The sequence below is a fragment of the Neovison vison genome, chromosome 1 (genome assembly GCF_020171115.1).
Source record: "Neovison vison isolate M4711 chromosome 1, ASM_NN_V1, whole genome shotgun sequence".
Lineage (NCBI taxonomy): Eukaryota > Metazoa > Chordata > Mammalia > Carnivora > Mustelidae > Neogale > Neogale vison.
This window is the reverse complement of record NC_058091.1, coordinates 45,676,294-45,699,238: the sequence shown is the minus strand read 5'-3', so window position 1 is coordinate 45,699,238 and position 22,945 is coordinate 45,676,294. Positions and strand designations below refer to the sequence as shown.

The 22,945-nt window shown below is 39.3% G+C and overlaps 2 protein-coding genes across 3 annotated transcripts in view; both read left to right on the top strand.

The window, feature by feature from the left end:
• Positions 1-8,702: 8,702 nt before the first annotated feature.
• On the top strand, positions 8,703-13,073 carry RIPPLY2 (ripply transcriptional repressor 2). Its single transcript, XM_044226326.1, has 3 exons — positions 8,703-9,059; positions 9,381-9,445; positions 12,863-13,073. Exons 1-3 carry the CDS (start codon positions 8,703-8,705, stop codon positions 13,008-13,010), a joined length of 570 nt encoding a protein of 189 aa, XP_044082261.1. The 3' UTR covers positions 13,011-13,073.
• A 1,916-nt stretch (positions 13,074-14,989) lies between these two features.
• Positions 14,990-22,945, top strand: part of LOC122904922 (cytochrome b5 reductase 4) — a 92,120-nt gene continuing 84,164 nt past the window's right edge. For both annotated transcript variants that reach the window (XM_044246270.1, XM_044246262.1), the window contains exons 1-2: positions 14,990-15,204; positions 19,204-19,357. In XM_044246270.1, coding sequence (XP_044102205.1) covers positions 15,130-15,204; positions 19,204-19,357 — 229 coding nt within the window. In that variant the 5' untranslated portion in view covers positions 14,990-15,129. The remainder of the gene's footprint in view (positions 15,205-19,203; positions 19,358-22,945) is intronic.

The following is a 22,945-nucleotide window of genomic DNA, read 5'->3' as shown; positions in this document are numbered from 1 at the left end:
ATAAGTTCAGAACACATTCAAGTGTTTAACCTTCTGATAATGCACAATTAAAATTCTAGTTACTTGAAAACATTTGCTTGCTCTTTAGTTCGATCTCAAATTGAAGTGATGCAGACATTTCTTTTATAATGGCCTCAGTATGAGGGCCTGGCTCCTGATAAATCAGCAATAGTGGAGAATTTATTGACAGAGACCTGACAGATAGTTTGCCACTGCACTCAATAGTTTGGAGGCCTTAAGTCCTTACTGTAGACCCAGTACATTTTTTTCTAAAGATTTTGCTCTGATCACCAAGCATCAAAGCATTGATGTGGAGCCTTACAGAGACTGCAATGCAATAAAACTAGAACTGTCCAGGCCAGTGTGAATATAACATATGCTTTAAAGCAAATTCCAAAGTTATAACAGACATTGTAACACCACTTTTTCTATCCAAGATGCATGTTTTTTAAAGCCCCAAATCAGAAAGACCTCCAATAGGCTTGATTCTGACTGCAGTGTTTAGTTTCTCAAGCCTAGACTGAGTATGGTTAGAAAACAATACTTTAATGTCCTATTTAAAGTTCTTATTGAGCCATATTTTACACACCATAAAATTCACTCATTTTTACTGAACAAGTTAATGACATTTAGTAAATTAGAGTTGCGCAACTACCACTGTGATCCAATTTTAGAACCTTTCTGTCATTCCAAAAAGATCCCTCATACATATTATGTGTAGGGTTTTGTGTTGGATTTTTCACTATCTTTTTCCAGGAAGACATAATTTATATAACCAAAATAAAATACCCCAAATAAGTAATTTAATAAATTTGACTCTGTTGGCATTCAGATATAAATGAATAATTATCCTAGAAAGGAGCACACTTTATATGTACAGTCTTTTAAAAAGGAGTCTAGCTTCTAAGGCATATGTCATAATTTTCCTTAAATAATATTCATAAAATCATGGATAAAAAAGGATGTGCATAAACTGAGACTGGCCCTGCTTTCATACAAGCAAAACTAGCATTCGGGAGGCACAGGGTGGCAATAGCAGATGTGAGTCATTATATTCCTCTCATCCTTTCACACTTCTGTTTCTCACCTTAGTCTCTAAGTAGAGACTAAGTCATACTCTAGTTGAGGTCATCCTGTCCATTGAAAAGGTTGGGACAACATCAGGTTACATTCAAAATGGGAACCTAGTTCTAGCTCTAATTTATCTTTTTATTTAATATTATTTTCTGGGTAACAAAGAAGCACATACTCTTCGTTTTTATGGGCTTTTGATTTTTTCCATTCATCCTCCTCAAGGACCATTGCCTAGCATCCTTTCTCCAGGGTTTTCTTCCCTTCTCTTTTCTTATAATCATGCAAAAATCCCAAAACTAAAAAAACAAAACAAACAAAAAACCCCCGAAACATGTCAGACACATAGGCACCATGTAAGGTGAGTTTATAATACTTTCTTTTTAGTAAATTACAAACATTGGTGGCTTAGATGTCAGTTAACATATAAACTTCACAAAGCTAAGGAGTTTTGTCTCTTTTGCTCCCTGGCAAGCTCCTAGAACAGCACCTGGCACATAGTATGTGTTCAATAAATACTTGTTGAATGAATGAAGTTTTTTTATATTTTTAATCCTAAAAGATTATGTAGATCTGTCTACCTCATTGCTATGTTATGAAGAGCATATCGATATGTTACATAAAGTACATATTTTAGAAATGGATAAATTCTGAGAAATGTACAATCTACCAAGACTAAAACATGAAGAAATTGAAAATCTGAAGGACAATTACTAGTAAGGAGATTGAATCAGTAGCCAAAAACCTCCCAACAAATAAGTCCAGGAGCAGATGGCTTTACTCGTGAATTCTACCAAACATTCAAAGAAGAATTAATGACAATCTCTCTCAAACTCTCAGAAAACAGAAGAGGAAGAAATACTTCCAACTTCAGTTTATGAGGCCAGCATTACCCTGATACCAAAATCAGACAAGGATCCTTGTCTGATTACACACCAGTGTTTCTGATAAACATAGAGGCAACAATCCTCAACAGGATATTAAAAAACTGAATTCAACCATATATTCAAAGGATCATATACCATAACAAAGTGGAATTTATTCCAGGGATGCAAGGATGGTTCAACATCCATTAATTAGTCAACATGATACACAATGTTAAAAAAAATGAAGGATTAAAAATCACATCATTTCAAAATATTCAGGAAAAATATTTGACAAAATTCAACATTCGTTATGATTAAAATCTCTCAGCAAAAATGTTATAGAGGGAACATACCTCAACATAATAAAGGTCATAGATGACAAACTTATATCTACCATCACATTCAATGGTGTAAATCTGAAAGTTTTTCCTTCAAGATCAGGAATAAGACAAGAATAACTTGATGCTTTTATTCAACACAGAATTGGAACTTAACCACAATAATTAGGCAAGAAGAAGAAGAAATAAAATGTATTCAAAATGCAAAGGAAGAAATAAAACCATCTCTATTTGAAGATGACATGATATATAGAAAACCCTACAGACTCCGCAAAAAAAAAAAAAATGTTGGCTAATAAATGAATTCAGTAAAGTAGCAAGATACAACATTAATACATAAAAATCAGTTGGGTTTCTATACACTAATGACAAATGATCAGAAAGAGAAATTAAGAAAACATTCCACTTACAAATGTATTAAAAAGATTACATTCCTAGGAATAAATTTAACAAAGGAGGTGAAAGATTTACACTCTGTGAACTTTAAGATACCAGTGAAAGAAACTGAAAAAGACATAAATAAATGGGAAGATTCTGTGTTTATGAATTAAAAGAATTAATGTTGTATAAATGCTTATAATACTTAAAGCAATCTACAGATTCAGGGCAATCTTTATCAAAGTTCCAATGGCATTTTTCACAGAAACCAAAAAAACAACTCTAAAAGTTGTAAGGAACCACAAAAGACCCTGAATAGCCAGAGTAAGCTTGAGAATAAAGAAAAAAGTTGTAGGCATCATTTTCTTGATTTTAAGCCATATTACAAAGCGTTACTCAATACAATATTGGCATAAACACATGCACCTAGATCAATAGAAGAGAATAGAGAGCCCAGAAATAAACCCATGCATGTATGATCAATTAACTTATGACAAAGGAGGCAAGAATATACAATGGGAAAAAAAGAGTCTCTTTAATAAGTGATGTTGGGAAAACTGGACAGACACATGCAAAAGACTAAAACTGGATCAATATCTCACACCATATACAAAAATTAACTCAAAGTGGTTTATAGACTTGAGCATAAGATCAGAAAACATTAAATTCCTAGGGGGAAAAAAAAACCTTTAGGCTATAAGATTCTCAACATCAGTCTTCACAATGAGTTTTTTTGATTGGACACTAAAAGGCAACAAAAGTGGGATCACATCCAACTAAAGAGGAGGAAACCATCAACAAAATGAAAAGGGAACTTAATGAAAGAAAATATTTGCAAATCATACATCTGATAAGAAGCTCATATCCAAAATATACAAAGGACTTTTACAACTCAATAGTAAAAAAGCAAACAAGTCAATTAAGAAATGGGCAGAAGATCTGAATAGACATTTTTCCAAAGAAGCTATACCAGTGGCCAGTAGGTAAATGAAAATGTGCTCAACATCAATTATCATCAGGGAAATGAAAATCAAAACCACAATGAGGTATCACCTCACATCTGTTAGAATGGCTATTACAAAAAAAACAAAAACAGGTAGCAAGTATTATCAAACATGTGGAGAAAAGGACACACTTGTACACTATTGGTAGGAAAGCAAATTGGTGCAGACTCTATGAAAAACAATATACAAGTTCTTCAAGAAATAAAAAATAGAACTACCACATGACCCAGCAATGGCATATCTGGGAATTTATCCAAAGGAAACAAAAACATTGACTTGAAAAAGTATCTGCACCCCCACTGCAGCATTATTTATAAAAGCCAAGATATAGAAACAATCCAATTACCCATCAGTAAAGAAATGGATAAAGAAAATATAATATATATATTATATACATAATATTATGTTATATATATATATATTTGGATATGAAAAAGAAGGAAATTCTGACATTTGGGACAACATGGGTGGCACTTGAGGGCATTATTATGCTAAATAAAATAAGTCAGAGAAAGACAAATAACATTTGATCTCACTTATACGTGGAATCTTTAAACAAACAAACAAGCCCAAACTCATAGATACAGAGAAGAGATGGATGGTTGACAAAGGTGGGATGGGTGTTCATGAAATGAATGAAAGTTGTCAAATGGTACAAACTTCCAGTTATAAAATAAGTAAGTCCTGGGATGTAATCTATAGCCTGGTGACTATAGTTAGTAATAATCTTTTGTATATTCAAAGTTGCTAATAAAGTAGATCTTAAAATCTCCATCACAAGAAAAAGAATTGCAACTATGTGTGGTGAAAGACATTATCTAGACTTACTGTGCTCGTTATTTCATAATATATACACATACTGAATCATCATGTTGTATACATGGAATGAATATAATGCTATGTGTGAATTATATCTTAATTTTTTTTTAAAGCACATGTTTCAAATGCACTAGTGGTACTCCTATAGATTTCTAAATGAATTTTGAATGTAACATGACTAAGCTCTTTTGGTCTTGGTCTCACCAGAAATGAGCAGCAGCATCTGTATAAATATGTGGAACAGATGCATCAATATATAAACGGTCTCGTTCCAGCGATATGCATTTCTACTTCTCAGTTTACCAAAATTTGATCAAATATACATTTTACCATACTTTTGTTAATTGGCTCTCCCTTTTGACCTTCTAGTAATTCATTTTTTTTTCACAATTTTAAGACAATCGGTGTTCTCTCAGATTCACGTCTCATCATCCCATTACTTCCTCCTTCTTCATGCCAGATCCAGCTAACTTGATTAAACTCGTTTCTTTCTTTTTTTTTTTTTAAAGATTATTTATTTATTTATTTGTCATAGAGAGAGAAGCGAGAGTAAGCACAGGCAGACAGAGTGGCAGGCAGAGGCAGAGGGAGAAGCAGGCTCCCCGCCAAGCAAGGAGCCCGATGCGGGACTCGATCCCAGGACGCTGGGATCATGACCTGAGCCAAAGGGAGCCGCTTAACCAACTGAGCCACCCAGGCGTCCCTACACTCGTTTCTTGAGTACTCACTGGTTCGTACTTTTCATCTGCGTGAGAATCCTCCCCACAGCTCCTGATCTCGTTTCTTCTTTCCTCCTAGGGGACCTGGAGCCATTGCGCAGTCTTTCTCAGAGGCCTCTCCACTACTGCCTCATCTCTTCATCTTATAAACATTCTTTTGCCTCTTGTCCTCTAAAAACAAAACCCCTCTACTGACCCAACGTTCCTCTTCTCTCCCCTTTTTCCTTTCAAAAAGGTAGCTCAACTTACTATTTTAATTTTTCACCTCTACAGCTCAATTTACTGTAAAAAAAAAAAAAAGTTAAAGTCACTTATGACTCCTACTTGGCTAATTCTATGAACATGCATCCTTATCTTGTTTGACCCAGTGGTGGCGCTTAATGCCGTAGGCCTTTCCTCCTTTCCTTTCTTGTTGGAATTCCTTCAGCTCATGGTCCCATCATACCTGCCGTACAAATGCTCCTTCTACTACCTTCACCATTCCTTTACAGGGAGGTTCTGTTTTGCTTTATTTTGTTTTGCACTTTTCACTTCACAATCAAATGTTGCTCTCCAGAGCTCTGTCCTTGGTCCTGTTCTCAAGCTACAGAATTTCCTGGGAAAATGAATCAGTCCCTACAGTTTTAAATTCCTATTTCTTTTCTTATGACTCCCACATTTGAATCTTTAGTCCTAAACTCTCTCCTGAACTCTGAACCTCATATCTGATTGTGCCTTGGATAGTTTTTCCACCTACATGTTAATAAGTCTTTAAAAACCGGTTAATTTTATTCTCCACCCTCCCATCCCCCGCGTTATGACAAATGGCACTGTTACAGTGGAAAGAGGTTCTGTCAGCTAGTATCCTTAAGTGAAGATGACTGGAGTAAATCCTACCCACCAAAAATGGAATATAGCATGAGTCAGAAATAAATCTCTATATTCTAAGGCCATGAGAGCTGGGGTTCCTTGTTATTGCTGTGTAGCCCAGCCTGATGTGATGGATTTAAGATCCAAACCAAATTCATTATTTTTCCCTAAACACTATTAATGGAATAAAACGACCTAAAAGCATCTCACCTGCTCTTCCTCTTCTATTCCTTGTCTTCTCTGTCTTTGTTTGAGCTGTCACCATTTACCTAGTTAACCAAGTTAGAAACCTGGGAGCATATCTAGACTCCACTTTCATCCCTCACATTTTATGATGCAGGTAGTACTGTAGATTTTATTTCCTAAGTATCCTTCAGATATGTTCTTTCATTCTCATCCTTACTATACATCTTCTCATCACCTTTTGCCTGAACTATGGAAATGACTTTGTAAATGATTTCCTTGTTTCCAGTATCAACCTTCCCTAAATCTGTCTTCCATATGGCTGCTAGAGAGACTTTTATAAAATATAAACTTTAGGGCTGTTGAGTGGCTCAGTTATTTAAGCATCTGCCTTTGGCTCAGATAATGATCCCAGGGTCCTGGGATCAAGCCTTGTATCAGAATCCTTGCTCAGTGGGGAGCCTGCTTCTCCCTCTACCTGCCAGTCTCCCAGCTTGTGTGGGCGTGCACGTGCTCTCTCTGTCAAATAAATAAATAATATTTTAAAAAATGAAAACTTTGACCATTCCATTCTCCTCCTTAAAATATTTCACCACTGCTTACACATTAAATCCAAAATGTTTTATCATGGTACATCAGACTCCTGTTAGCTCAAGCCCTTCTATCTCTTCAGCCGCATCTTTGTTCCAGCAATCCCTTCATGCTAGAAGCACCGTTCCTATCTTCTCTTTCTGCTCCTGCACCACACACAGACCACACCATTTCTTCATCCTTCTAGAAAACCCAATTTAGATTTCTTTTACTCTAAAAAGTTTTTGTGGTTGCCCCAAAAAGACTTACCAATTCCCTTACTTATACCACTTTTCTGGTTAAAATGTTCTTTTGTTATTGAACGTGGCACTTTTTAAAAACTTTTGTTTATGTGGCCACTGTGATACTCATAGATCACAATGGCTGTAACCTTCTTGGGGGTGAGGTGGGGGAGATATCTTATTCACCATTACACCATTATGCCTGGAAAGCACAGTACTTACCACATTACAGACTCCTTAAAAGATGTTTATGAAACTGAAATGGTGAACATTTCATCGGGTAGCTTAACATTTGTTAAGGACTTTCATTTTTCAACATAGCTTAAAATTTGTTGAGAGCTTCTTATGTGTGAGGCCTTGTAGCAAAGCATTCTGCTAAGTTTTATTTTATCTTGCCAACAATAATTCCAGGGCATTGAGAAATGTATTGGTACCTGTCCTTACTGATTTCATTACCATATCTCACTTTCCTGTTGGGTAGATCAGTATAGATCCTTAAGTATTAATTAGATAGATTATTTTCCTACACAGTAACTGAATGAACGGCTGGGACACTGTTAACTTACATTAAAAGCTTTTATCTACAACTTTTAAGAAGTTCAGCTCTATTATTTAAAACAGTTTGAAAAAAATTATGGCATTTATATACATCATCTTTCCTTTGAAGCGTAACACTTTTTATCAAGTTTAATGCCTTTGTAATAGGTGAAGTTCAACTGAAATAAGAAAAACAGGGTCACAGAGAGGCTGACAACTTGTCCCATAAACTTTTCAAGATTTCATAATCATTCTTCACACACCCTGCCTCCACAAAATAATTTCTAATTATCACTGAGGAACAAAATGCCAAGTCGTGACTTGTGTATACAGGAAATTTAAGGCTTCTCTTCAGGGGACACTGGTAAGATGTTGAGGAAAATCACAAAAATAGGAGAAAATAATATAGACCTCTAAGCCTAAATCACAGGACTCCAAACTTAGGATCTCGCCGCTGGAATATTCAGTCTTTTACAATTTACCTTTTGTTATTTTTAAAAATTATTACCTACAAATAACAATAGGCAGACCCTAGTCTGTCACTACATTAACAAAAAATTTTCTTTCGACAGGAGTCTGTTCATTCTCCTAGCTCTCATTCTGCCCGAAGAGGAGTTAAGGCCATTCCTTTTAATTCGGTACGCATCCCAGTGTTTAACTGACGAGATGCAGAGCTTGTTTCCCTGACCACATCCCAAAAAGCCTCGAGTCAAACAATGACGAGCCACTTGGCCTTTTTGCAGAAATACACAAAACGTGTAGAATTGCTTAATTTTATCTCCTCCTAGACTCTTCACTTGGAAATTGGCTGCTCGGGCGAATGTTGTTTTTTCCCCCCGCAGCCATGTGTCAAAGAGCGATTAACACTCGCTCAACAAAATCCATTCCCGGGCCATTTGGGAGTTGCACGCGTTCGCACCCGGGGTTCAGCGCGTTGCGCCTTCACGCGCAACCTTTTTGTTTATGCGGCGAGCTGGGGAGAGAGGGGCGGAGAGGGAGCGCAGCTCTCAATATGCAGCAGGCAGCCGGGGTATATATATAAAGCTCGGGTCCCGGGTCTGGCGGAGGGAAGAGGCCCGGCTGGCCCGCGAGCTGGCAGCCGCCTTCTACTGGTCTCCGCCGCACCATGGAAACCGGGGAGCCCTCGGCTAGCGGAGCCGGCGAGGGCGCGCCCCGCTGTTGCCACCGCTTCCCGCCCGCGGGCCCGGATCGTCCGCCGCGGCGCCGGGGCGCGGCCTCCGGCGGCGGCGCCTCCCCCATCCCGGCCCTACCGCCCGCGTCTCCCCCGCTCCTCCCCTCCGCTCTCCGCCCCCCGCCGGCCCCGGGGCCGCGCTCGGCTGCGGGTGGTCCTCCCGGGTCTGGGTTCTCGTCTCCTCGGCGGGCCTCGGGCCCCCCATCCCGCAGATCTGCAAGCTTCTGGAGACCGTGGGTTGACGCCATAGGCTACAAGGAGGAGGGGGCGTCGCAGCACGCGGCGGGGGCGGTGAGTGAGCGCGCGCCCCGGGCGGTGCCTCCCCGGAGGGCGGCTGAGCCACCGGGACTGGGTATGCCCTGCCCGAGGGAGACACATGCCCCGCCCGCCCCTCGCGTACGCTCGCGCCCGCCCGGGGCCCTACGGAAGACCCCGTGGGTCCTGATGCGGCGAGAGTGTCCTCCAGAGCCACCAATGCACGGATCCGGCCGGGAGCGAGGCTGCTCAGAGTCCCGGGGGTCACCGTTCCCCGCGAGCGCAAGGAACACTAGACCACTTTTCCCCTTTCTAGAAGGTGAGTGATCATGGTGATTGATTTTCTTTCGTCCCCAGATGCCGGACGACGCCGGAGTGACCGAAGCCTCAGGAAAGCCTTCCCAATACAGACACCCAGTCAGGTGAGTGACAGGCCTCACGGAAGGGCCCCCGCTCCTCCAGCGCAGGGTAGAGCCGGCATCTCCCCGCTTAGGTCCCTGGCTGGCCTTGCGGTTCTTCTCTCTGGGAAAATCTGTCTTCAGGGATCCCAGAGGTTCTTTACTCATCGAATTGATAAAGGTGGTTCACGCTCTCACCTAAAAGAACTGTTAATCCGTGCCCACTCAGTAAACTCTTCAAGAGTCTGTTATAAAGAGGGAAAGTGGTTGGCATCGTCCAAGCCGACCGGTGACATCTTGTGTCTGCAAGCCAGTTTTGTGTTGTTTAATGCTAAAGGGTTCGAAAGAAATTGACTTCACAACGGGGAGAGTGTGTATATTCTTACTCTTTTGCACACCAGAAGGAAGAATGGTGTTCATAGTTGCAGTTTTACCGCAGATCGCGCTTGACGTGGAAGAGAAAATGGAGTGTGATGAAAATCGTAAAGATCAAGAAGCTTCCTAAAAGGGATCGAGGTTACTTAACATGACAGTGAAGAGCTAGTTTCCTGTTGCTAGCCGCGGGAAGTCGGCTTTTCGTGGAAATCTTTGTAGCTTTTACTCAGGTGAAAGGTTCATTCTGTAGTTTGCTGGCCTCAGAGGGCTGTGAAATGCACAGCCCATGGTATTTGTATGTATATGTTTATAAGTAGCTTGTAGAGCTCGATGAATGTTGATTAATTTTCTATGGAGTGATGGACACAGGAAAAAAAATAACCACACCCCTTTGGCAAGTGTTGTAATAGTTTAGTTTGGTCAGTTTTAGCAGTATGTAAAGGATGAGAAGTACCTAACTGGGCCAGACGGAGTGGGGCAAGATCTGGGAAGTGTGTATGACAGGATGTGGTTACCTAGCTGAACCTTGAAGTTAGCCAGATGGATGGTAGGTGGGGAAATGGGACAGAAGAAATAGCATAGGTGAAGGGATACAGAGTCATGGAACAACATGGTTCCCAATGGGAGCCTCAAGGACCTGGAATTGGGTGCATGAAGCTGTGATCATTCTAGCAGGTAAGCCATAGGCCACATCTTCTACACCGTGTTGTAGAGTTGTCTTGTTCCTGAGTGTGGCGTTGGGAATCCATGGCCTTTATTTTGTGGATGGTGCTGGGGGTTACTCAAAGCTACTATGATCAATTTATGTTTCAGAAAATGCACTAAGAAAATGGTATATAGAATTAGTTAGAAAACCAAAATGAAATTGGAAGTTACTGTAATTCAGGCAAGCTATGATAAAAAGCCATTCTAAGGCATTAGAAGTAGGGATGAGACTGGGTAAATTTGGGGAATGCTTAGGTGACATAATAGATTAGGCTTATAATGTATTGGATATGGTAGGTAAGGAAGAGTTGAAAAGACAGAATGGCTTCCGAGTTTGTGGCTAGCGACCAGATGAATGCTGTATTAACAGAGTGGAAAATAAGGCTTAAAACAGATTTGGGGAACAAGATAATGAGTCCAATTTTTCATATATTGTATTTAATGTGCCTATCGGGTTTCCAAATAGATATGTCCAGTAAGGAGCTGTGCACCCACACACATAAGGGGCCTGGAGTCAACATCTTAAGTGGAAATACAGACAATTGGGAGTCTTCAATAAATGAACAGTTAAAGAAATCATGTCAGTAGATCAAGTCTTCCAGGGGAGTGAGAGAGATGATCACTCTTTATAAAACACTGGGGAAGGCCAATACCAACCTGTATACAGAGAAAAAGCTATCTGCAAAAGATACTGAGAAATATCACTCAGAACAGGGAAGAATTCAGGAAAGTGTGAAGTCCCCAAAAGAGAAGTGGTTACTCAGAGATTCTGGGCAGAGTGTGGTAACAGTTAAACAATATTCTTTGGGTTTGACAGTTCTAGTTAAGCATTAGAAAATTATGTTTCCGGGGCACCTGGGTGGCTCAGTGGGTTAAGCCTCTGCCTTCGGCTCAGGTCATGATCTTAGGGTCCCGAGATTGAGCCCCATATTGGTCTCTCTGCTCAGCAGGGAGCCTGCTGCCCCCCTCTCTCTGCCTGCCTCTCTGACTACTTGTGATCTCTGTCAAATAAATAAATAAAATCTTAAAAAAAAAAAGAAAATCACATTTCCTATATAAGAAATCCCTTTCTTTTCTGAACTACTATAGCCATTTATTTGTACTTCTTTTAATTTTATTTTTATTAATTTCTATCTTGAAATCTGTTGAGTATTTCTCATTCTTTTTAATCAGTTGTCAATTTCTTAAGGATAGAAACTGTGATTTTTTTCATCTTTGAATTATGAATTTCATCTGGCACAAGAGATCACTAAAATTGTTATTGAATGACTGAATTATTGATGATTGCTTATTTAGGCACCAAAATTAAAACTTTTTGTCATTCGCTTAGAAACATTTATAAACTACATTGCTTACTTTTCTGCCCTTTACAATGGAGTATATTGAGCATAATGAGACCTCTCTGTTAGAAGCACTGTGTTACAAATGGGTACATGGGACTAACTACCCTACACTAAAATGCACTATTGTTAGTGGGTCAGCCATATCCTTCTTCCTTCTTTGCTTTGGAGGAAAATAAAAGAAGACTAGATGGCAAAATTAATATTTGTGAAAAATTTGAAATTCTGAGGCAATTGTGTTATATGCAAATTGTATAAAGCCAGAATTATTCTCACTATCCCAAAATAGTGTTCCAAATTCAGTTGTATGGGGTCAGGGGAGGGAGATGGGATCAAGGCTGGTCCCAGAGGAAGCCTTCTTATAGCCCTGGTGTGAGTACATAGAAAAACTTTAAAATATTGTTTTTTTTGTACTCTTTTAAATGTACATTGTAGCTACATCTGCAACTAACAGTTAAATCTGTGAGTTTTAAGATACTAGGTGATTTCTGCTTTTCTGGAAGGTGCATAATATTTTGTTGTCTTTATAAAGTTGGGTTTGAGAATTTTTAATATAATTGTAGGATTCATTTTTTTTCTCCAAAGGATTTTGGAAATTGGAAGACAATTCCTCATCTGTATATTATTAAGAATAAATATATATATATAACACCTGAAGTGAGCTAAATATTTACCACAAAGGGTGTGAATTTTTTTGATCCATTTACAGCTTGGATAAAGATTTAAAATGATTAACTAGTTTTTGATACTTTGAAAACTAGACTTCCATGATACTTCCATGATACCTGAGATTATAGCAATTTTAAACTATCTAAAGTCATTCATCAGTTGTTAAGTATATGGAACTCTTAAAATTTCATGAGTATAAGGATTCTGAATGTGAAAAAAAAATAAAACATATTAAACTATCTAAAGTCATTCATCAGTTGTTAATTATATGGAACTCTTAAAATTTCATGAGTATAAGGATTCTGAATGTGAAAAAAAAAATAAAACATATTATGTTGTCTGCTTCTTTCAGACTATTTTGGCCAAAGTCAAAGTGTTATGATTACTTATATCAAGAAGCAGAAGCTCTTCTGAAAAATTTTCCAATTCAAGCCACAATTTCATTTTATGAAGATTCTGATAGCGAAGATGATATTGAGGAGCTGATCTGTGAAAATTAACCTGATTAGTTACTTGTGATGACATTCAAAGCTTATAGGATTTAAATTTAGTGTACAAATGTATCATAATCCTTCAAACTAATTTATTTGTATATAAATTATTAATAAAATGAAATATTTTGTAATTCTATAGTAGTTTGGCTTTTTTTACCCTTACAGTATAAGTCATGCTACCAATCACACAATACTATGTGTTTGCTAGCAGATGGTGGAAAACACTTTAAATCATTGCCCATAGTTGAGAATGGGAATTAATGCCATGGTTATTAAATCTTAAGGATTTTTAATGAATGATGAATCAAGTAATACTCACTTTAATACTCCTCTGCTGCCCTTAAATCCAGTAGTAAAATAGCACTGGTGTACAACAATTAGAGCACTTCATTGAGGGACCCCCAGAATTTTTTAAAAAAAAAAGTTTAAGTGAACATGACTTGTATGGAATCTAAAAAAGGAGAGTCAAAAGGCTAGAATTTGATCTTTTTTTTTTTCCATTTCTGTGTAAGGGGGAGCTAAGACATTTAGCAGATATGAAACATTCTTCTATAGCATCACCTCCTTTGTTCTGGCTCCTTGTTCTTGGTATTGTCATGTACAGATTTTCTCGTGGGAAGTGAAATAAGACATTCTCAGTGACTAGTTTTTTTAAATGTAGACTTACAGAAGAATACATGATCATTTAATGACAGAGAAAACAGGAGCACATTGCAAGTAGAGGTAACGTAGACTATGGTCATGGAGTTCTTTAACTCAAATGCAGTCTCACAATAAACATTTTAATTGCAAATGATTCTTAGTATCCCAGAATGATGATGGGTAGAGGTGAAGGTCAGAGATGGTTACCTGGCTAAGAAATACCTCTTACTTGAATGGCTACATAGATCACACACTTTTCCTTCTAATTGAAAAGATACTACAAAGATTGATTTACAGGCACTCTAACGACAGAGGCAGATGAAATAGAGCAAGTTCAAATCATGTGTCAGAGTCAGGAATAGTTAGTAATGGCAGGTGAACAGGGAGAGTTATTTAGAACTGTATTTTTTCTGGAAGCTTTCCCCTCCCTGGATTCTACACGCGGGGTGTGTGTGTTCTGCAAGGGATATGCAAAAACCCCTACCAGGTCACCAATCTCGACCTTGATCACTAGGGAGTTCTTTTAGGTGCTCGGTATTTGAGCTTCTTTCAATCTGTCCGAGTAGTATGACGAGCTACTGCCATTTATCGAGTGCCTACTATCAACCAGGCACTGTATAGGTAGTTTACATTTGACATCTTGTTTAATTCTTACTGAAACCTAAGTCCACAGGGAAAATGAGACTTTGAGATACTTAAATAACTTGCACAAGCCTGCTCATTTATTAAGTGCAGAGATGGCATTCAAACTAAACCTCTTTGACATAACTTTGTCACTTTCCCTGTAGCTTTTAGCGAAGAGAGGAAGTTGGATGAGGAGGAAGAACTTGTGAGTGGTTGAATGGAGCAGGAGACTTGACTAACTTTGACTCATTCGTTTGTCATTAGCGGCGGTTCTTGAAGGTGAAGCTTCACCTCGTAAGAGTGGCTGTGACTGTTTGCATTTGACGCCTTAACTCTAAAAGTTCGCTTTCCTATGCAGTCGGGTGCTTTAAAGGAGAGAATTTCAGAGAAATAAAAATGTTTTGATAGTGTTATTTTATTCCGTATTTCAAGTAGTGTGAGGGTAGTGCTTAACAACAGACACTTGCGTTCTCGGTTAAGACGAGTCTACAAAAATTTATACTCAGATTCTGTCAGCACCAAGGCTAAGGAACAGCTTCGCTCAGTCTTTAACCCTTCCACGGAATAGCTGTCACCTCACTACGGTGCTGAAATTCAGGGTGCAGGGCTAACGCTGCACGCGTACTTCTGTCGGGTTCCTCCCCTGCCGGCGCTGCGCTCCTCCCATTGGCTCCGCCCCCCGCGGCCTCGACGTGCTGCGTCATGGCGCGCCTCACCCCGGCCGACCCCGGAAGTGGGTTGGGGGCTTGGCCTCTGCCCGGCCTCGGAGCCGGAGCGGGAAGTGTTACCGTAGAGGAATCGAGCTGAGCGATCCTGTCAAGTGGCGGACCCCGGGCAGGGCCCGGGCCAGGGGTCCAGGATGCTGAACGTCCCTTCCCAGTCTTTCCCGGCCCCCAGCTCGCAGCAGCGCGTCGCCTCCGGGGGGCGTAGCAAGGTAAGTGGGTGACACCGTGCCTCTTTCTCAGCTCGCCGCCCGCCGGCGTTCGGTACTACCGAACGGTCCATTCTCTCTTTCGGCTCCCTCTTCCACCTCCTGTCCTCCTCCCTTCGTTCCTCCTGCCCTTGCTGGTTATCTCTTTCCCCGGCCGTCTGCAGTCCTCGAACTATCCTAACCTCCTTTCTCTCACCTACTGGCCCCTTTCCTCCCCGTCCTCTTTTCCTCTTCTGGGAAGTCTTTTCCCGCGAATTAAACTGAGTTGTATATGACAGGGCCAGCACCGTGCTTTTGCCGTCACCACAGGTACTCAGTATTAGCTTCCTTCCCTCAATCTATCCTCGTCTTCGGTCTTTCGTACTGCCCTTTCTGAAAGGAGTTGTGAGTGATCTGGGTTCCCTAGGCGAAGGAAAAGGTTGGGCGGCAGCGACGTTCACCAGTGACCATCCTCCAAAGGTGGGGACTCCCAGAGCTAGGGAAAATGAGGGGAGCCAGAACAAATGTCTACAATCCTCCCGTGGTTTTACGGACAGTTCTCTAAGTCATGCTGGCTTTCTTCTTCTGGTACCTGTTTTATCACACTGTCTTTACTACTGATACCTCTTGCTGACTTGGAAGCTCATATAGTACTCTTTTTGTTGAACATAGTTACTCTTAGCAACAGTTGGAACGCAAATGTGTTTTATATTTATAAAACTTAATAAAATTGTCTCCTGTGCAGTTATTTGTTAGTTCCTCGTTCTGTAAGTTCATCTTCATGTTTTGTTTATATTTTGTTTTTGAAACTTCCACCTACTTGGACCACTCCCCCCAACCCCGCAGTTTTGGACTCTTATGTCTTAGAATAATTTAGGATATTTGCTGACTTTTTTTTTTCCTCTCTACTTAAACTTGGAGTTTACTCTAAATCAGAATTGTGGATTCAGGGATCTGTAGCTTTCATTAGCTTTTCAGAGGTTTGTAATTCCAGATATAAGAATAATAAAGCTGGAAAAAAAAGAATAATAAAGCTGAGATTTATTCGGTGCTTACGGTATGTATGTATGTTCTAAGTATACTGAGTGCTTCATGTGTAGTGTATTAACTCATTTAGCCTTTACAATAATCCCACAAAATGGTTGCTTTTGTTATCTCTATATCACAGAAAAGAGAACTGGTTAAGAAATGTTGCTTTGGACCCTAAAAGTTTGATGTGATGTGACTCTGACTGTGATATTATTTATCACATTTATTGCTCCATAGCTCCATATATCATCCAGCTATCTAATCATCTGTCCCCTCCTTCTTGATGTTTGACCTTTTCTGTCCTTGAACTAAATGCTTGACTCATAGTATAGTCTTTTTGGAGAAAAAATTTCTGAATTAAAATATAAGAGTTGCTGGCCTTCTGCATCAAAACTGCAAACCGCATTCTTAGCATCCTTTTAAAGGAGAAAGCTCAGAGGCAAAGACAGAAGGTCCACAGGAGGTGATGGCAAAGGTGAGTCTTTGGATCCAAAAAGAGAACGAAATACAGTTATTGCACAATTTGAAAGGAAACTGAAACTTTTTCTCCCCCTTTATGAAATGAGGTAATCTTGCATGTATCAGAACCTGATTCAGGATTGTGTGAAATAGGAAGAGGTTGAAAAAAAAGAAGCCGGTTCAGGGAATTGTATATCATAATAGTGAAAAGCATAGACTTTTGGGTGAGAAAGATTCAGATTCTTTTCCCAACTCCTGTGTCTTAGTCTCTGAGTCTCAATTTTCTCAGGTGTAAAAGAGAATAATAGTACCCATTTTATAGGGCTGTTCATAGGATTAAATGAGATGTTTCTTGGTATGTGGTAAGCACTCACTGTGTTACTTGCTCTTAGACTTTCATTCAGATTCCATGGATTGATGTATGGTTGTTGTATTAAGCCCTGAGCACAGTGTCTGGTATGGAGTATATATTCTACATATGATTTTTTATTATTCTACTAACACTAGTAAATAATTATTTTTTGAAAACCTACCGTATGCTGGAGATGTGATCTTTGTTTCCAAGGAGTTTAGTCTAATAGGCTGTACAGACTAATAAAGAGTCGGTTATAAGTGTCATATGTACTATAACTGTGTGTTATGACCACAGAGCGGTTGGGATCAGAGGAGGCTTCTGGAGGAGACAGTGTCTGTGGAAGAAAGGGAAGGAATTGGGCCAGGCCAAGGAGCAGGCATTTCTTAGCAGTCAAGGAATCAGTTCTATTTAGCTAAAGTATTTAGTAGGAAGGAGCAGAAATTAAAACTCGGAGCTAGCAAGGTAAACTATGAGCAGATATAAAGGGCCTGGTAAGCCACTCTAGGGAACTTAGAGACATTATTATAAGGTAGTGTGGGGAGCCACTAAAGGAGGGAGGGCCCATAGTTAGATCTGCATTTTCTGAAGATTATGCATTAACTACCCAGTGGATTATGGAATCCACACAAACGAGAGATGAGAAGAGTGATTTTGGTTTGGGATGGGAACGATCATATTCTTGTACTTTACTTCATTTATGGGGACCAAGAGACCTAGAAAGTTTCAGGATGGTGAGAATGGGATGATATAATTGGTAGGAAGGAAGGTAAAATTGCAGTGGTACTGCAGACCTATTAACTTGTTTATTTTGGGGGTAAATGAATGTCTACAAAAGACAAGATTCCAGAAAATGAAGTATATAAATATCTTAGTGTATTCAGTGTGTTATAACAGAGAACTGCATACTTTATAAAGTGGATTATAAACAACAGCAATCTATTTCTCACAGGTCTGGAGACCGGGAATTCCAAAGTCAGTGCACCAATGAGTTTGGTGTCTGATGAAGGCCTGATTCCTGGTTCACAATCATTTTTTCCACATATCATCACATGACAGAAAGGATGAGGGAGCTCTTTGAGGCCTTTTTAATAAGGGCATTAGTAGCATTCATGAAGGCTCTACTTTTATGATTTAATCACCTACCAGAGAGACCTTCCTGATACCATCATCACATTGGAGGTTAGGATTTCAGCATGAATTTTGGAGGGGCATAGTCAGTCATTCTGTAGCAATATATTTCTTCAAATGGGCCTTCTTTTACATTAAACATTCCTCTGGTACTATGTTACAAATGAGTTGTACAAGTTCAGACAGTAGCTCAATCCCGTCCTTGAAAAATTTCCACTAGGTTGTCTTAATTGGTTAAAATATTAGTAATACCTCCCATCCAAAAGCCTTTAAAGTGTATTTTGAAAAAGCAAAAAACTACCAAAACCAAACATCCTTTACCAAATCTTCTGTGCAGGGGTAGGAAAGCTTTTCAGCAAAGGGCCAGATGATAAATATTTTAGGGCCACACGACAGTTCAGTGTTTTTACCACCATCACCACCACAACGTGTGAAAATGATTCTAAGCTCCAGGGTGATACAGAAACAGGCATGGGCCAGTTTGCCAAACCCATCCCTAGAGTGTTACAGTCCCCCCCCCCATTATTTGAGAACTTTGTTTCTTTACGAATTCTTAGAAAACAGATTGCTGCCTCGTGATTTCTAATGTTCTATGTATATTGACAAAGAAAATCAACTTTAACTGGCCATTTATATTTTCCCTGTTAAATCTCTTGTGATTTTTAAGGGAAAGAAATTTTGATCCAAGTTGGTAAGTGACTCCAACATATTAGTGACAAAGCAGAGCCAGGACCAAAACTTGTTTTCTGACTCCAGGTTCAATACTGCTCTTGTTTTATTAGATACCATTATGGTGATTATGTGCCAGAATTTCTAAGCCCTACTTCATAGTCCTTTGTTTTATATCATTCTGTTTATAATTCTAATACAGCAGAGATGATTTTGACAATCACCTAGATCTATTAAAAAAATTGTAGAATTGTTGGATTTGAGTTTTCTTATCTTTTTGAATGAGAGTAAGAGAAATGATGCAGCCCACAGAGAAGCAGCAGGTGGGGCAGGGGGAAGCAGCTGACTCAAGCCACATTGAATTCTTCCCTGTTTTTTTTTAGGTCCCTCTAAAACAGGGCAGAAGTCTTATGGATTGGATTCGCCTCACCAAAAGTGGAAAGGATCTAACGGGATTAAAAGGCAGGTTAATTGAAGTAACCGAAGAAGAACTTAAAAAACACAACAAGAAAGATGATTGTTGGATATGCATAAGAGGTATGTGGTATTTATTATGTACTGCAGAAAGTTTTGGCTGGACTTTCCAGTTGTAATGCCATATGACTTCATGATCCTATTATTTGATGATAAGATTCACACTTAGATAACAAAAATATGCCTTAAACTGGGCCACAAAGTATATAATTCTGAATTTCGACAGTATTTCATTCTTAGGTACCTGTTTACATAGCATACTGGCACTCGTACTCCCTTAGCAAGAAAGCAAGTGCTTGCCAGGCAGTTATTCAGTAACACTAGTTTATATACATTCATGTCCCACCTTAGTGCCTCATAACAGAATCATTTTGAGTGGGAGAAATTCAAATGCCAGAAATGCCAGAAAAAATGTCTCTGAGAATCGAAAGTAAATCAGAAAGCCTGTGTGTAAGCCAAATTTTAAGTTCTTGCGTGAAGCCATTTTTATTATTTAATGTAAGTTTCTTAGCTTATTGATTACCTGATTTTTGTAGCCCATAGCAAAGTACAAGCACCAAAGTAGAAATGAGTGGATTGGAGAGAGTGAGCAGAGAGAGAGGAGAGTAGCTGATAAAAGCAGACCTCATGGTAATCAACAACCTCACATCTCACATGGAACAAAGGCAATGAAGGGCTTGGGAATGTACAGTGGGCTTCTGTAGCAATGTCATTGAGTCAACCAGACATGGTTAAATATGCCACGGTCTTTAAAGTGTCAGTCCTTCACTGGTGTTACACAATTGTAATTTTATTATTGTATAATTACGGTATGTTGTCAGTTATCCTGATTACACTGTGACGTGTATGAGGATAGAGACCATGTCATGGCAGTCAGACTGTTCTGTCCTTGGTGGCTGGCACCTAGAGGTCATCAATATGTGTTGTTTGTTGAGTGAATTTGCTTAACATTTTAAAGAAGTTTTGGTACTTAAAGAGGTTGTGTGGTTGTTGTAGTAGATTGGAAAGATGGAAAGGTATCAGTAGGCACTATTAGTTTGCTAGGAATGCCCAGACAAAACAGCACAAACAAGGTGGCTTAAACCACAGAAAATTACCTCCCCACCATCCTGGAGGCTAAAGTCTGAGATCAAGGTGCTTTTTTCACAAGGCTGTGAAAAGAAGAATGTCTGTGTCTCTCACCTAGCTTCTGTTCATTTGCTGCCAATCTTTGGAGTTGCTTGGCTTATAGTAGCAACACCCGTCTGCCTTCAACTTCACATTGCATTCTCCCTGTATACTTGTCTGGGTCCAAATTTCCTATCTTTATACAGACCCCAGTCATATTGGATTAAGACCCTACCCTACTCAAGAATGACCTCATCTAATTATATCTGCATTGACCTCTATCCAAATAGGGTCATGTTCTGAAGTACTTGTGGGTAGGACTTCAACATATGAATTTGGAGGGTACACAGTTCAACCCATAAAAGACACAGAGTGTGAAATTTTTTTCAGTGGCAAAGGGGTGGATTCTTCAGCAGGTGATGACATAGCTTGTTCTAAGATAGAAGAACAGCTGCTCAACTCCCCAAAGTTTCTCCCCAAAGTTCCCTCAAAGTTTCTCCTCAGAGTTTCTACAGCTGTGGATAGTACTCGTAGCTTGGAATGAGGATTCTACTAGATACAAAAAACTCCTTTTGTCATTTTATTTTATTTATTTATGTAATTAAAAAAATTATTTATTTGAGAGAAAGAGAGAGCATGTGTATGTGTGTGCCTCAGAGCGGGGAGGGACAGATGGAGAGGGAGACAGACAGATTCACCGTTGAGCTTGGAGCCTGACACATGGGACGCCATCTCCGGACCCTGAGATCATGACCTTAGCCAAAATCAAGAGTCAAGCACTTAACTGACTGAGCCACCCAGGCCCCCTTCCTTTTTCCATTCCATAGGGTTTTGAATACCCTTCTTGCTCTTTTCCATACTGCCCATTTTTTTTTTTTTTTTTTAACCAGGTGTAAGTATCTGGTAGAAAATGACCTCCACACTCTGCCTGAGTGTTTTCTGCTAGGCTGGGTGAGGTGGAGGTCAGTGTCCAGAAGAGTCTCTCAGCTGGTCCAGGCTTAGGCATGTGAATTCTGTTTCTACAGTAGGAAGCTGCTTCTCCAGAAAACTCACTTATGTGAACCCTTTGTGTCTTAGTGATGTTAGTTAAATGAGGCATTGATATAACGCAGTCATACTTTATTATTCATTTGGTGTATTGATAGACATAAGGGACTAGTGTGCTGTGTTTGGAAGTAATACATACACTGCTCCCAGTTGTATGTTTCCTATAAGGATTGAATATATGGCACCTCTTCTGGTAAGGTTGTTTATTAGAAGATAAAATTTGTTTAAAGTCTCTGTTATTCTGTTAATAGTAAGGCTTTTTTCCCCTTTGCAAAAAATTAAGTGTCTTTTTTTCCCCCCTTTTTTGATAAGTTCAGTTTATATCATCAAGAAACACTCAATTTACGTGGTGCTCTTTAAGCTTCCCCGCTAATAGGAGAGGATAAATGACTGATGGGGGGACACATCCTGAGAGTGCCGTAAGAAGCTAGAAAGAAAATGACATCAGATTGGAAGGAGGGAAATGTGTGGGTTAGGAAAAACAGAGACACTGTTGTGGTAGCGATAGCTTAGAAGCTGTGGACAGGTTTTCATCAGAAAATAAGGAGGAAGAACATCAAAGTGGAGGGAAAATCCTAACCTACAGACACAGAAAAGCTTGAGATATGTTCTAGAACTTAGGTGAATTGTTGGACAGTTATAAAGAAGACTAGAAAGGTGAGCTAGGTCAGATTGAAAAGGATCTTGGAAGCCAGGCTGAGAAATATGTCCTTAATTTAGATGGCAGTATGAGCTCTAGAAGGTATATGGATGTGGGGACAATGTGAAAGGGTATGCCCTAGAAATATTAGTCTTGTGGTGGGTATGGAATTAAATGGGACAAAAAGCATTTAGCTCATTATAGAAGTTCAGGTGGTATTGGGAGAATCAGGATGTTGACAAAGACAATGGAAAGTAGGATGAATGTGAGACAAAAAGATTAAACAGATTACTGGTAATTTCTAAGACAATCATAATTTAGAGTAAGCATATGACTAAATGTTACTATCTTTTTCTTATTGTTCTAGTTTAAAATATAAATAATATCTTCTTAAAAGGGGAATGTATGCCAAATTTAAATTCAAAGGTCAGAGATAATATTTGGGCCCAAGTTTTAATCAAAGCTGTATCATAGGGAAACATGATATCATGGTATCACTTTTCCCTCCTTGATAAAATATTAAATTTCTCATTTGTCTGACAATTGCCCCATATTTAGATCACTTTCAATTTCAGCTGATCAGGTTAAGGTAGACACAGTTTTTTCTAAGAGATTTTAGACAATATACATTTGGGTATGGGTTTTTATGGCTAATATTATGGAGATTATTTTCTTTTCTTGAGTATATATCAGTATTTATGCACATGTTCAGGTGTGTTGAGTCCAGTTATATTCCTAAAAATAATACTGTGTAAATAACACTTGGTTGGCAGCAGACTGTAAAATGTAAACTAAAATGAGAGTACTGGCTTAGGATGATCTGCAAGGCAGTGTATGGGGTTTCCAGTTTGTTCAGT

Coding starts and splice junctions, on each gene's coding strand:
- RIPPLY2 (XM_044226326.1), top strand. CDS start 8,703: ATGGAAACCGGGGAGCCCTCGGCTAGCGGAGCCGGCGAGGGCGCGCCC. Junction 9,060..9,380: donor CGCAGCACGCGGCGGGGGCG/GTGAGTGAGCGC, acceptor TTTCGTCCCCAG/ATGCCGGACGACGCCGGAGT. Junction 9,446..12,862: donor CAATACAGACACCCAGTCAG/GTGAGTGACAGG, acceptor TGCTTCTTTCAG/ACTATTTTGGCCAAAGTCAA.